This window comes from Rhinocladiella mackenziei (genome assembly GCF_000835555.1).
Source record: "Rhinocladiella mackenziei CBS 650.93 unplaced genomic scaffold supercont1.7, whole genome shotgun sequence".
In the NCBI taxonomy this organism is placed as follows: domain Eukaryota; kingdom Fungi; phylum Ascomycota; class Eurotiomycetes; order Chaetothyriales; family Herpotrichiellaceae; genus Rhinocladiella; species Rhinocladiella mackenziei.
The window spans coordinates 2,104,297-2,117,299 of NW_013550598.1; the positions used below are offsets into that span (position 1 = coordinate 2,104,297).

The 13,003-nt window shown below is 51.5% G+C and overlaps 5 protein-coding genes across 5 annotated transcripts; 1 reads left to right on the plus strand and 4 right to left on the minus strand.

The window, feature by feature from the left end:
* Positions 1 to 838: 838 nt before the first annotated feature.
* Z518_09551 (uncharacterized protein) lies at positions 839 to 1,438 on the minus strand (the record flags this gene model as incomplete). Its single annotated transcript, XM_013413506.1, has 1 exon — positions 839 to 1,438. One exon carries the CDS (start codon positions 1,436 to 1,438, stop codon positions 839 to 841), a length of 600 nt encoding a protein of 199 aa, XP_013268960.1.
* A 355-nt stretch (positions 1,439 to 1,793) lies between these two features.
* Positions 1,794 to 3,327, minus strand: Z518_09552 (uncharacterized protein; the record flags this gene model as incomplete). Its single annotated transcript, XM_013413507.1, has 3 exons — positions 1,794 to 2,763; positions 2,841 to 2,957; positions 3,032 to 3,327. 3 exons carry the CDS (start codon positions 3,325 to 3,327, stop codon positions 1,794 to 1,796), a joined length of 1,383 nt encoding a protein of 460 aa, XP_013268961.1.
* Positions 3,328 to 4,282: 955 nt separating this feature from the next.
* Positions 4,283 to 6,206, minus strand: Z518_09553 (uncharacterized protein; the record flags this gene model as incomplete). The annotated part of the gene is made up of 7 exons (XM_013413508.1): positions 4,283 to 4,507; positions 4,615 to 4,857; positions 4,951 to 5,226; positions 5,320 to 5,660; positions 5,710 to 5,866; positions 5,923 to 6,035; positions 6,086 to 6,206. 7 exons carry the CDS (start codon positions 6,204 to 6,206, stop codon positions 4,283 to 4,285), a joined length of 1,476 nt encoding a protein of 491 aa, XP_013268962.1.
* A 2,577-nt stretch (positions 6,207 to 8,783) lies between these two features.
* Positions 8,784 to 10,148, plus strand: Z518_09554 (uncharacterized protein; the record flags this gene model as incomplete). Its single annotated transcript, XM_013413509.1, has 1 exon — positions 8,784 to 10,148. The coding sequence occupies one exon, from the start codon at positions 8,784 to 8,786 to the stop codon at positions 10,146 to 10,148; it is 1,365 nt and encodes a 454-aa protein (XP_013268963.1).
* Positions 10,149 to 10,914: 766 nt separating this feature from the next.
* On the minus strand, positions 10,915 to 12,850 carry Z518_09555 (uncharacterized protein; the record flags this gene model as incomplete). The annotated part of the gene is made up of 2 exons (XM_013413510.1): positions 10,915 to 12,541; positions 12,594 to 12,850. The coding sequence occupies 2 exons, from the start codon at positions 12,848 to 12,850 to the stop codon at positions 10,915 to 10,917; spliced, it is 1,884 nt and encodes a 627-aa protein (XP_013268964.1).
* Between the last annotated feature and the right edge of the window lie 153 nt (positions 12,851 to 13,003).

Consider the following 13,003-nt stretch of genomic DNA (forward strand, 5'->3'; position numbering starts at 1 on the left):
TTCGAAATCGTGGGAGCAAGACATCTTAGGTGGGTAGATGTGGACGGGGAGATGTTGAGATCCAAATAGGGAGGGCCAATGGCTCGTGGAATAGTGAATCATGCGGTCAAGCAGGCCGGATCAGGGAAAAACAACGATAGGACAAACTTGAACCAACCAGTGGCAGAGTGATAGAAGTGTGAAGGCCACCTCGGCGCTGGGATATCGTAGTGGTGGAATCGCACGTGACATGACCTCCTCGGGACCTTTTCCCCGCCGGCGCAGCTTCCTTCGGTTTGCGGGGAGAATGTCCTACGGAAAGATGTCTCTACGCATTTCCTCCTGGCCTTTGTATGCGTGGTTACAATCACGAGATAGGTGAATGAATGACCCAAGCTTCCCTCCGCCCTGAATATACTCCCCGAGAAGGAAAACAATCGTTTGAAACGAGACGGGATAGCGGCGATACCAATTGATGAAGCTAGACAAACGTTGCGAACCTTGGGTGAGCAATCCAGATGGCTGATCCGTATTCTCCTGGAAAAGAAAAGAAGGCCCTCCCAAGCCCGTTAGGCAAGCGATCTTCGTACTGGGCAGCGGCGGCCATATCACACCGGTCTGATTCTGGGACGCAAAACAAGCAATACGTCAAGCCGGAAGAAGAGATGTGCGCTGAAAGTACGATGGCGCTGAATCGTTGATAAGTGCTTTTGGGATATTTTTTGACATTTGCCTTTACCACATTTGTTGACTGATACCCAAGTAGACAAAGGTGAAGAGAGCGAGGACGTATGCACAACGCCGGTCAAGCTCAACTCGCATTTGCTTCATTTCAGCCGACAACACCCCATCCTCTCACTCAAAGATTGTCGAGATTCGGGATACCCCTAGGTCCAATCTCAACCCGACGCTTCACATCGACTTCAGACTCCCCTTTCTTGATTCTAGCGATGATCTCCTCCGGATCAAAATCCGTGCCGATTGGATTCTCCGCGAACTCCTTTGACCCCATGAAAGCGTTCGCCTCTTCGGTGGTATCGAAGTTGTCGACTTGCGTCTCGATTTTGTTCCCATCGGGGTCCTTGTAATACAATGAAGTGGTGGGTCCGTGGTTCACGCACCAGATGGGTTCAACGCCCCTGGCTTTGCGCTGGCGATACGACATCAGCAGATCCGACAGCGTCGGGAATGTAAACGCAATATGCTCCAGGCCTGAACTGGTGATTTGTTTGGGCCCCGTGCCGGGAAGCCGGACGAGGGCCAGACGGTGATGTTCTTCATCGTAGGTGATGAAGCTGATCACATCGTTACCGTATGTGACTTTGCCGCCGAGAAAAGTGGTGTAGAAATCCACCATCTCCTGGAAGTTGGCGGTGCGCAAAACCACATGGGCAAGTTTGCATGGACTGATCACCTTGTCGCGGGGGGCGTCGAAGTCTGTTGGAGGTAAGGAACCCATGGTGATAAATCGTGAATACAGTATTGAGGATTGATCGTGGGGCAGGAATCAAGCTTGCTCAATGCGCGATGTTGGAGACTGCACAGTGAAGTTGATCAAAGATGGGCCACCGACCCAGGCCTTCATATAATTGCGAGACCACGTGCATCTCTGATCTCTCTTTACGTCGTTTAAGCTGACATTACCGGACGCCCGTTGTTCTAAGTTCACCGTTGGTCCGACACCCCGGCCCTCATTTCTTGGTTCCTCGTATTTGGCAATTCCTATTTCCCCAACGGATCGACCGTCCAAGCACAGGGTCGAAGAGAGCGGCGTCTCGAACGACAACTTCAGCAGCAGGTACAGAACTCACTCCCTACCATCCAGGCGTCCTCGGTCTGAGATCTGGAAAACACGCCTTCCGATCCGACATGGTAGCACAGAGCTTCGCAAACTGCGCGGCGCCCCTGGACGCGGCAAAGACCGGGTTCTCGCTCACGAACTGCACTTGATGCTCTCTATCGTCGTTGGACTGGCGGGCGAGCACCTCTTCCTTTAGCAGGGCAGCGAATTGTGCGTGGTGCGCGTTTTCGCCGTACGAGATCACACGGCCTAGCTCGTGGCCACGTGTCAAGTATGAGTCTAGTGCGGTGCGCAGAGCGTCGCGGACGGTCGTCCAGTAGGGTGCCGGCGGTGGGCAATCGGTGTTGGAGTCAAAGTCGAAGGCAGAGTTCGTGGTTAGTGGTTGTGATTGCATACACCGAGAGAGCCCGAGGCTGAAGTTGGCGATACCTTCTACGCCGGAGAAGTGTTGTGCGGAGCCGAACGGCCCAACATACGCTGTCAGGGCGGTGTTCGTATACAGGACCGAGAAGAGATTATCGTCCCAAGGTACGGACTCGATACCGACAATCTCTTCGCGATTGATGCCAAGCGCGTTCCTGTTCTTGTTCGGGCTCTGTCCTACCATTGAAGACGGATCAGGGAAACCGATCCCATTTCCCGCCATGGCCGTATTGATCTCCGACACTGGCCACTGCAACGCATCGCCTGATCGAAACATATATCCTGGGAGCGTGACGAGTTGGATCTTGACGTACTCGGCCGCGTCAATCAGGTCCTGGAGGTACAGCGCTGGGAGGTTCGGGACCGTGACAAAGGCGACCTGCAACGAGTCTTGGGATGCGGATCTGAGGAAGGCATCGGTTTCGAATTTCAGCTGCCCTAGCACAGATGCTAGAGCCTCGACGTCGGAAGAGGCGGGCAGACCGCATCGTTTGTAGAAGTACCGGCGCCATTGTCGGCGGAGGTCGCCAGTTTGGGCGGAGCAGCCGTAGTATGGCGGACTAATGATGTGAAGAAAAGAAAGATTGTCAGCCGCGGTATTATTTTGAGTTAGTGTTCTATCCAGTTTTCTTCATACGTGGGATGTGTGGAAGACTTAAGAGACAATCGAGCAAGAAGGCTGTTGTATTCGGATGGACCTTCGACTCGAGCCACGTCGATAATGGTCCCGTTGTAGAAGGCAACGGAAGCCGTGCTGTTAATTAGTCAATTATCAGCAGATTTCCGAGAAAGCATCCCGCAAAATGGGGGTTGAGCTCGATTTCTCACCCGTAGCCAGCTGTCAAGTCAAAGCCCACGGCAAAGGAATTGTTCGTAAAATCATCCCAGCTTTTCGGTTGCGGGTAGGGTGGGTTGAAAGGGGCCCAGCAAGTCAGTTCCATAGCCCACCAGAGGCAGCCGGCAACGAACATAAAGGCGACGATTGCTAGCACGGAGAAGATGGAGCAAACGATTATTCTTCGGTTGACTCTTTTTCTGCCTCGAGCTTGTAGCAATTCTTCCGCGTTCCCGTCGGCCGGCCTGGGTTCCCAGGTTCCATATGATCGGGTGGTAGTGCGTGGCATCGTGGTGAGTCGGTAAGAGCTGAGAGGAGGTGGTGTTGGCCTGGTAGGCCGTCTGCCGGGGCGAGGAGAAGGCATCGAGCGCTGAAAATTGGGGTCGTTTGATCTCTGGAGATGAGGTGAGGTTGAGATGAAGGTTGAAGTTGAGGTTCATGTTGTGAGGCTGCCTAATGGCTCTGCGTGCCGCCCCATGTGGACGGCCGGTATGTACATGGTACTTCTCCGACCCATCGCCAACACATCCTCGTGGAAAGACCAGGGTCGAGGTCTGGCCATTGGGGCCACAAGTTTCGCCAGTTGGATCGCGTAATTCGTATTCGAGATCCGGAACATTCATTCATGGTCCGAAACAATGGCAGCCTGACCGCTGATAGCATCAGAAAACTCAGAATCCCTGAGTGAAGTGGGTTAATGTTTAATGTCCTGTAGGGTTAGACTCTGTCGAGAGGACCTGTTAAATCTACAACCACCCGGCTGTATATACGCATGTGCATCGCTACCTATGCTCACTCCAATTGGCTATGGCCGTTTAGGCTGGTCTTGAACAACCAGCCCAATGCCTCCAAGATTATAGGTGGGGAAATTTGCCATGTCGCTAGCCTAAGGGCATGGAGGCCTTTATTATTTGCGCATTCACCAGCCAATCAAGAAATCGGTGGACTATCGTACTCCAAAGGGCTTCACAGTCAAATCCGAGAATGGCTACGATGTCGTTGTGCCTTGTTGTTGGCGACGTTCTTATCATATCGAAGTCCGCTAAAAGCTAGAGACAGTCCTCTGCCATCTCGCTCCGTCCCTCCACGGGCCATTCTCTTTCACATCTCTTGGATTGTCCAATTCTTTTCGGACAGCCGAACTTGCTGCCGTATGAAGGCTCCGATGCATCCGTGGGCGGGATATGCCAACAGCCCAATCGTAGCCGCTCTCGCTTTGGTCACCAAGCTCGCGGCCTCCTTGGTCAACCCATTTGCCACTTCCTTGGGACCCTCCTCTTGCTTTCATAAGTATACACGACGATGTCAGCGAGGGCCTCGTATATGACATGACCGAAAATCGTGTCTGCAACAGTGGTGCCACTTTTGAGGTCCATGACATTTTGACGAGGGGTGACCTTCTCACGGTCGGGTCGTGGAACAGCACGCAAAATCTCGGCTGCAGCGAGTGAGATATCAACCAAGGCGCCCTTTACGGGGCTCGTGAAAAGTCCCTCTGCTAGTCGCCGAGGCGACCGCCCTTGGCCTAGCACTCCCCTTTCTTGCTCCACCATCAAGTCTGCCACTGCCTCCTCACGTCCGTAATTGCCGGGGGATGAGGCGGAGAAATGACGGCGGCAGTGGAGGAGGAAGGAGGTGGCAAGGACGGAGAACTGACAGTATGAGAGACGGCTCTCATCAAGCAGGAAGCCCTCGCATTGTTGTTGTTCGTATGCCTAAGCAGCTCGTAAGGCCTCGAAAAGATATCAGCTGTCGTGCGACCCATTTGCGTAATGGTCGAAACAGATCCTGACAAGATCGCCGTAATAGGATCCCATCGCTGGTTGTCAACAACGATCAGGCTGGTTTCGTGTCTGTAGGATAGTTTAGTAAATGCTGCTGTCCTGAATCAGGCTACGTTGGCCCGACTTACAAGCTCGAGCCGATTTGGGGCTATCTTTCCATGAGAACTCAAGACGGAGGAGGCTGCCTTCTTCGACAAAAGTAGCTTTTTGTGATCGCCTTCGTACACCCGAGTAGCTGGTTGATCTGGCAACAGGTCGCATCGCAGATAGTGTAGAGGAAGGTTGGCGTGGAAATATTCCACAGACTCCTCGGTCCCGTTTCGATTGCGATTCTCCCGGAGATTTTGATGGCAGCGTCTGAGGATTGTGAATGTAAGCGAGAAGGAGATAGCCGCAGCAGGGTTCTGTGAAGTAATCTGTGAGAAAGGAATGGGACCTGGGGTTCACTCGTGAATCATTTTGGGTGGCTCTTACTCGCCGAAGAACCGTATTATCACCATTGGCTTTCCATGCCGCGGGTCGCAGGCCGTGATTCCTGCACCACCGTGATGCACGGCCGCTGTGACATGCTGGCAAAGCTGTTCGTGTGGACAGTCACCTTTGTAGAAGACGTCCGTATCACATGGACCGCCTAGTTTGCTCCAGCCCCGTGAGATAATTGCTCTGACACCAAGCGTTTGGACAGCCTTTCGGACCATGGCCACTATTCTTTCGGCGGCGTCAACGACGATGCTGCCGAAACCCCGTGTAGATGGTGGGGAACCCGCATGGAGGAATGCTTCTAGGTCCGCGGGCGACGTGTATGCCGGTGAGCCGCGGATGAAGAAGCCACCAATGTCTGACTTCGTAAGCATGCATACAAGATACGGCATGGTGAGAGGACGAACTTATCTTCGAATTGCAATCTGGAGGGGTGCAAACCAATGCTGGGGACCAACAGAATGTAAAGGAAATATTGAGTGTTTCGAACAGGCATGCTCCTTCAGTCATTGGACCGGTTCTAGGCAAAGTGGGCTTACTTCCGCCATTTGTTGATGATGCCCTCTAGTCTTCATTGTCGAGTCAGTCCTGTTTTACCCATTGCGGCCGGAGAAACTCACCCTTGCCATGCCATGAACTCCACGATGCTGGATGGGAGGTAGTTCGCCATAGTTCTGTCCGTTTTTGACTGCTTCAGGTTGGCCAGCGGATGTGCGAAGGCTTCCGTGCTGGTCTAGGCCATTGTGAACATCATATGGAGAGGAATCCCCTGCGCCGGCGCACAGTGGACATGTGCGAAACTGGGAGGGTTTGCAATGATGGCGTCCGCAACAAATGGATCCTTTGTACAGGGATCAGGCTCGACACACGATTTCCAGAATTCTTCCAGTTTATCCGCCATCATTTTCCGCTTGCGCTGGATATCTCCTGCCCGGATACTTTTGATACTTGATATTAGACCAGGATTCTTCACCATCTAAGCCATCAGCCCGGAGGGGTTCCACCATTAGGATAACACTGTAAGCCGGAATTGTGTGCGAATTCGCGAAAAGTATCGTGCATTGCGCGTCGCACTTCGGTGCCCGTGCTTTGGTAACTCATTGCCGAGCGCTGCGAACGGTTGAATATCCCCACGACTGCCAATGACCTGGATAACTATATTTAGTTTTGACATCAAAGCACGGGGTCGGGAAAATCATGGTTTTGGTGTTGCTTGACCCAAGTAAATCAATCTCGTGAGGCGACTACAAAGCTCCGGTCCAATAAAAATGTCAACAAATCCTTGATCTGTTCTGTCATATCCGGAACAAGAGAGGGAAGAAAAGAAAGAAGAGAATGCCACAATGGCAAAGGTTGACAGAAGTAGTCGGTGGTGTTGTTGTCGTTGTCCCAACCAGGCCTGGTAAGTGTCACGTGGCATGCTCATTTATTGCCGAACGTCGGCCATAGAGGTTTTTTTTTTTTTTTTTTTTTTTTTTTCCCTCCAGTGAACAGAAACCATACCATTAACACTAACTCCTTGTAATTTGAAGCCTAACCGGGACTCTCAATCACTTCCTCGAGCGGTGATGGCGGCTTGTCTCTCACAGATGAGTGGTCAGGGCCAGATTCATGTCTAATACCTTCGGTCATTCATTGCATCAATCATTGAAAGGTGTCTCGAGAAGATGATGACAAAGGAAGTGGACATCCATGAACACAGAGTCAAACACGCAGCCTTTGCCAAATGCCACTTCTCCTGTGTACTGCGTGAGTGTACCCATTTGCAGTTTATCCTGAAATCGGTTCAAATCGATAACCCCCCTCCTTTCTCAGCTCCTTTTGAGGCGCTGTCCATCACTAAAGTGATGGACATTAGAGCCTGACAAGGGATATTGTGAGACCATTGACTGACTCCTTGTCACTGCGTGGTCTTATCAGGACTTTTTCGCAGGTTGAAAACCCCCTAACAATGTCAGAATGGCCACGACAAGAGAGTCCGAGTTCTTGAGAGTGGGCGGGAACAATATCGTCAATGGGGATGGACAAGTAGCCACTCTGTGAGGGACATCGCTTGGCGGTTGGGCTATGGTAAGTGCATCGCGCAATCACATCCATAAATGTATGATGGTGTTGTTCTGATGACCATAACCAACATGGAGAGAACCTCATGAACGGATACCCGGGAACAGAGTCATCCATGGGGTCTGCCATGCTCGAAGTCTTGGGGCAGGATGATTACGATCCCCTCTTCGATCAGAGTCATGGAAGAGATCCTCGAAGGGGCTGTCGGCAAGTTAGAGAAACTGTTGATCTCATCCAGCACTGAATTTAGACACAAATGGCGCTTCCAACCCGTTATGAATCGAATCGAATTACAGCTTGTCAAATTCGCAGACAGTACCAGTAACAGTTCGACGAAAGAGCGGCAAACTAAAACGCTACCACGGAGCACCGGACGACTCATACTCACCAGGCACTCTAACACTGTTGGTTTTTTTTTTTTTTTTTTTTTCAAGCTTGGCCCCCGCCGATTTATCCCTCACGAGGCCTCTGGCACGAAGCGACCTTGTCACAAACAATCTCCTATCCGAGAGGGATTCGGTCATAATTTACGGCGACTGGTATAATGCTGATGATGGCCAGCAACGACGCCAAACATGGAGAATTCATAGGGGTCCGCACTCCCTGGCAAATGATAAGATACACCCAGCTTGGAGAAAAAGCAACGTATGCAGTGTAATATTATGTCCAAAAATAACGATTTACCCTGCCAGAAGGACATCCGAGATCCGGTACAGTCCTGATGCAACCCAATGATTCCGACTTCTCTGTGTTGCGACACTGAATTTGAGTGGACCATTGAAAGCGCACTGAAGTTACCGGGACGCCTCCGATTAAGAAGAACCCTACTACTCCGGCCCTTACAGCTTTTTTGGCAGCGGATGTTTGCTATGGGCACCGATTGGCTTAACGCACAAGAATGATAGACAATTTGACACCATTTACCATTTTCAATATACTCGAAACGATATCCAGTTCAGCTCCGCGAACATTGAGCTTTGATGCTGGAAAATTGTCCAGCTTTGCTTAACCATTGGTCCAGGTCTGCCACCTCCCCTGCTAGCACCTGTAAGGCCGCCAGGCGTCCTACGCTGCGCAACATCAATCATTAAAAGCTTATTATTAGGCTCTCTTTTCCTAACTTGAATTCCGATGAACACTTTCGCCAGACCCGACCCCCATTTAAGGCAATATTTGACTTCTTTGAAGACCACTGGCTTCGTTTGTGCAATGCAATATTGTGGATCGACGTCAATCAGCCTTGCGGGTGGACGACAACCAGGTTTCTGTCGTGTATGTTCCAGTGCTCGGTCAGAGACGACAAACTGTACGACATGACACTCCCGCTCAAACATCAGCCTGTTCCAAAACCATCCACTATCACCGTCGATTTACCCTGCGTTGTTTACAGACGTCCTCCAGCGTACCTCCAGTTGTCATGCAGCAATCCATCAAGTCCAAAAGCATCACCAAACGCGGTCGCGTGAAACGAAAGCATACCAAGGTCACCACGGGCTGCTTGACCTGCAAAAGCCGCCACCTCAAATGCGATGAAGGCGAGCCGAACTGCTTAAAGTGTACCCGCTCTGGGCGGCAGTGTGAAGGCTACGTGAGACGTAAAGCCTGGATTTTTAAACCCTCCCACTCTTCTTCGACGGACTCGGTCCCAGGAGCTGGTCCCTTGCTCAAGAGTCTCTCGGCCGATCTGGGGAAAACAACCCTTGAACAACGAGCATATCAATATTTCTTCCACGTGGCAGCCCCGTTGATCGCTTCGCATACCTTTACGTCGACTGCTCAAGAGTTCTGGCGCTATCATGCTCTTCAATATACTCATTCAGTCACCGCTGTTCGTCATCTGGCATTGGCCATCGCTGCAAGACAGGAAGCGGATGGCTTGTCCTCCACCCACCTCTCCCACTTTGCCACTAGACACTGCACCAAGGCGCTTTCGATACTAAATGCGTCCCAAGGAAATACCTCAACAGACACGTTGCTCATCTGCTGTGCCTTGCTCTCGGTCTATGAAAATCTAGACCCGGTCGCTCCAACCGCCGAATCTTTGTCACACATTATTCCTGGCCTCCGCATTCTCAACGGAAACGTCACTCAATCCCACCATAATCACAATTACGCCCTAATTGCCATCTCGACCATGTTCAAACAGGTCGAAACGGTCATTTCTACATTCAAAACTCCTTCCTTCATCCTTGGCGGGCGGACCATCAGCCCAGAAGCTCGGACAGCGCCTTCCCTGCCCGATGAATTCGACAGTCGTACCGCCATCCAGCAGGCCTTTTACGAAATTTATCGATGGCGATTTATATACAGTCTAAGTCATCAGGCTTGGACAGCCACTTGTTCCGGATTCCGTCAAGTGCTAAATCTTATGTTGACCTGGCATGGGCTGGTGCGCAAGTACATATCAGCTCTGAATCCCCACCAAAGTTCGGTGGAAATTCAACTCACCAAGGCCTTATTGGTGCAATTTCGCCTGCTGTATACTGCTCTTCACTTCTCCGTGCGAGATGACTTGCCTGAACATCAACACAATCGGCCTACCTTTGTCGACCTGTCCCGGCCTGATAAAATATATCTCTATCTACCCGTTGAGGCTGGTCTAGACGTTCGAGAACAGGATTGGCGGTCCACCGTTGGCGACGGTGGCAGGCAGCCCCGGATCTATCCCGAGGCTAGGATTCTTCAGTTACCCGATCGGCAAGGCTATATCCAACTCATCATGCGCGGGGCTTCTATACGCTTGGGATTAGACAAGATGAGTTCCAACACAAAGAGAGGATGAGCAAGCCCTATTTGCAAGAATACCACCAACTAGGATGACTATGACGCCGAATTCGATTGTAAATGGCGGTTTACTCCGTTGCTTGTTCGGATTCAAACGACTCTACCTATCCAGAAGTACCTGTACACGATATATATTTGAACAAGGTGCCCATCGTTGGTTGTCGTGGCAGAGTTCTGGAGCACGAATGGCAACATGGTAGAGGGGAGTCCAATTTGTTCCATATCCACCGTTCTATCCCACCGCTATTTGACATATGAATGTAGGAGGAGCTGCTTGAACGCGTGTTGGAGACGGACCACGATCCCGAGGAGTGTGCGCGTGTTTGAACACGAAACTTCCAATCACTGCGAATTTCGACCTTGTTAACCATATCCGCTGAATGATGGCGAAGGGCAGGGCAATCATCGCCGCGGGAACATTTTCCGGAGCAAGGAAGGTATCTGTCCGGAGACGAGAAAATATAATGGAGTATCTTCCATCGTGTGTAGTATGGAAGCTGTGATCTTTAACAAGGCGATTTCGGATTGACATCCGCGCCCAGGACGCTCTCACGAGAAGATTCATCTACGTCAGACTGGGACTGGAGCTTAAGCCCTTCCAACTGAAGGTCGATCCATAATTCCAAAACTCGGTCCCCCACAGGCCGTTGAAGAGGACTAGTAAGAAAGACACCCTGTCCTACTAATACTTCTAGTAGTGGTTGATGGACGTACGTTGAAGTCGGTATGCATACGACATGCCCATCAAACTACCCTCAGCCTCCTCAGATCGTCGGTGTATGGGCTTCTGCCTCCCCTGTTTCTGTTCCCGTTCCTGTATTGTCATTGTCCTCTCCTGTTCTCTGTTGAACATCCGACCTTTCGTCCTCTTCCTGATTCTCTGCACCGCGAGATACCAAACTCTGTCCATCGTTCAATTGCAGATTTGGCAAGAAGAAAGCCAGCACAACACACACCGCGCTCGTCCCCACCGCCGCGTACGTGGCATATCGCAGCACATCCGAATACGCCAAATTAATCGCGGTTCTTTGCGTCGTGCCCGGTGCAGGAATATCGGGACTCGTAATCGATTCAAAGACGGAATTGACAATTGCATCGGTCACCTGAGAACCGAGATGATGTCGCAAAGCATCTTTGAATGTGCCACTATAGATTCCGCCGGCGATGGAGTTGCCCACGCTCGCCCCGACAAATGTGGCAAGCAAAACGAGCGCTGTTACCTGTGGCATTTCCATGTGTGAGACCACGACTTGTGCACCAACTATGATTCCGATTTCAATAATGCCCGACCCCCAGCCCTGAATGGATTGGACGACGAAGAGCTCGGCCCAGGAGTTATCAGCGCCTCGCAGTCGTAACATTACGCCGAAGCCGATTAGTTTGATGACTGTCCCGATGACCATGAGCCATTTGTAGCGGCGGGTCTTGTACATGATTGCACCGGCAATGATGCCGATCAGGCATTGCCAGACGCCGTTGGTATACTGGAGGAACGTGGCGTCGCGAGGGCCCATGTCATGCGTGATGACGCTCCATGTGTACAGGTAGGTGTGTGTGACCTGGAAGCCTAATGTGTCCAGGAATCCGAGGGAGCTGCAGATGACAATCGAGAGGTTTTTGAAATACCGGGCGGGCAAGATAGGATGCGTCGCGACATAGCCTTCGTAGAACACTAGACCGACCAGGGTCACTGCGCCAACGACAATGAGAGCGATAACGTAGTCGGTGTCCCATCTGGACGGTGTCGTTCCGGCAAGAGAGAACGGAATAAGAAACATGGCGAATCCGGCGGCGAGGAGGAACGATCCACCCAGGTCGATTTGCGAGCAAAAGTCGCGAAGTGTCGTTTTGGTCGTGAGAATGACGCTCATTTTTTTCGCACGGTGCTGGTAGTAGAGGAGCGGTCCGACCAATGCTAGAGCGGCAACGGGCATGATGATGGCAAACATTCCTATCCCCCATCTCCAACCAATCCCACCCGGCTCAACGACGTCTTCGACAATAAATGCCGAGATCCACGGTGTTACCAGGAACGGGAAGAAACTGATCGCTATCGCAAACGCTCTCGATCTCATACTGGTGACATCGGCAATGATGATATCATTGAGTATATTCACGCCAGTCTGTCCGATGTTCGCAAAGATGAATCCGCCAGCATACACGCCAAAGCTGCTCGAGGACGCGCAGAGTATGTAGCCAAGCAAATAGCATAGGATGCAAAAGACGTATGCTTCGGCGCGGCCGATGACGTTGGAGATTTTGGCGATGGGTGGTTTGGAAACGGCGAAGACGATGTTACCGGCCACAGCGAGGGTTCCGAGGCCGGCGACGTTGTTGAAGTTGGACGCGGCGTAATTGCGGTAGTTGTAGAGAAGGGCATTGTCGAACTGGCTGGAGACGTTGGCATAAGTGGTTTGTGGTCTGGGTGAGAAGAGGTACTCACTAGACCAGCAGCATCATACAAATTCCGAGCCAGACGATAAGTCTGCCATGTCGACCCCAGATGAGTTGCATGGCTTCTGCCCGCGCTGCGCCACTAGGTATATTGGAGTCGGCGACGATGGCGCCCACTTTGGCCATTTCCATGTCCTCGTCCTCCTGTTGGGATTGTTTGCCTAGAAAGCGAGCAGGAGCAGTTTTAGTCGGCATCTCTTGATCCTGAGCAGAAGCTGAAGACTGTATCTCAATGACGGAAGCCATTATTGTTTTTATTCTTCCTCCACATCTGAAAAGCCCAGATCTCAGAGGGTGGCGGAGTGACAAAAGAGAGCATAGTTCGATTACATATACATGCCTTTGGACCTACCGCATTGATATAACGAGTGAGGGGGATTGATAAAGGCCAAAAAGGAA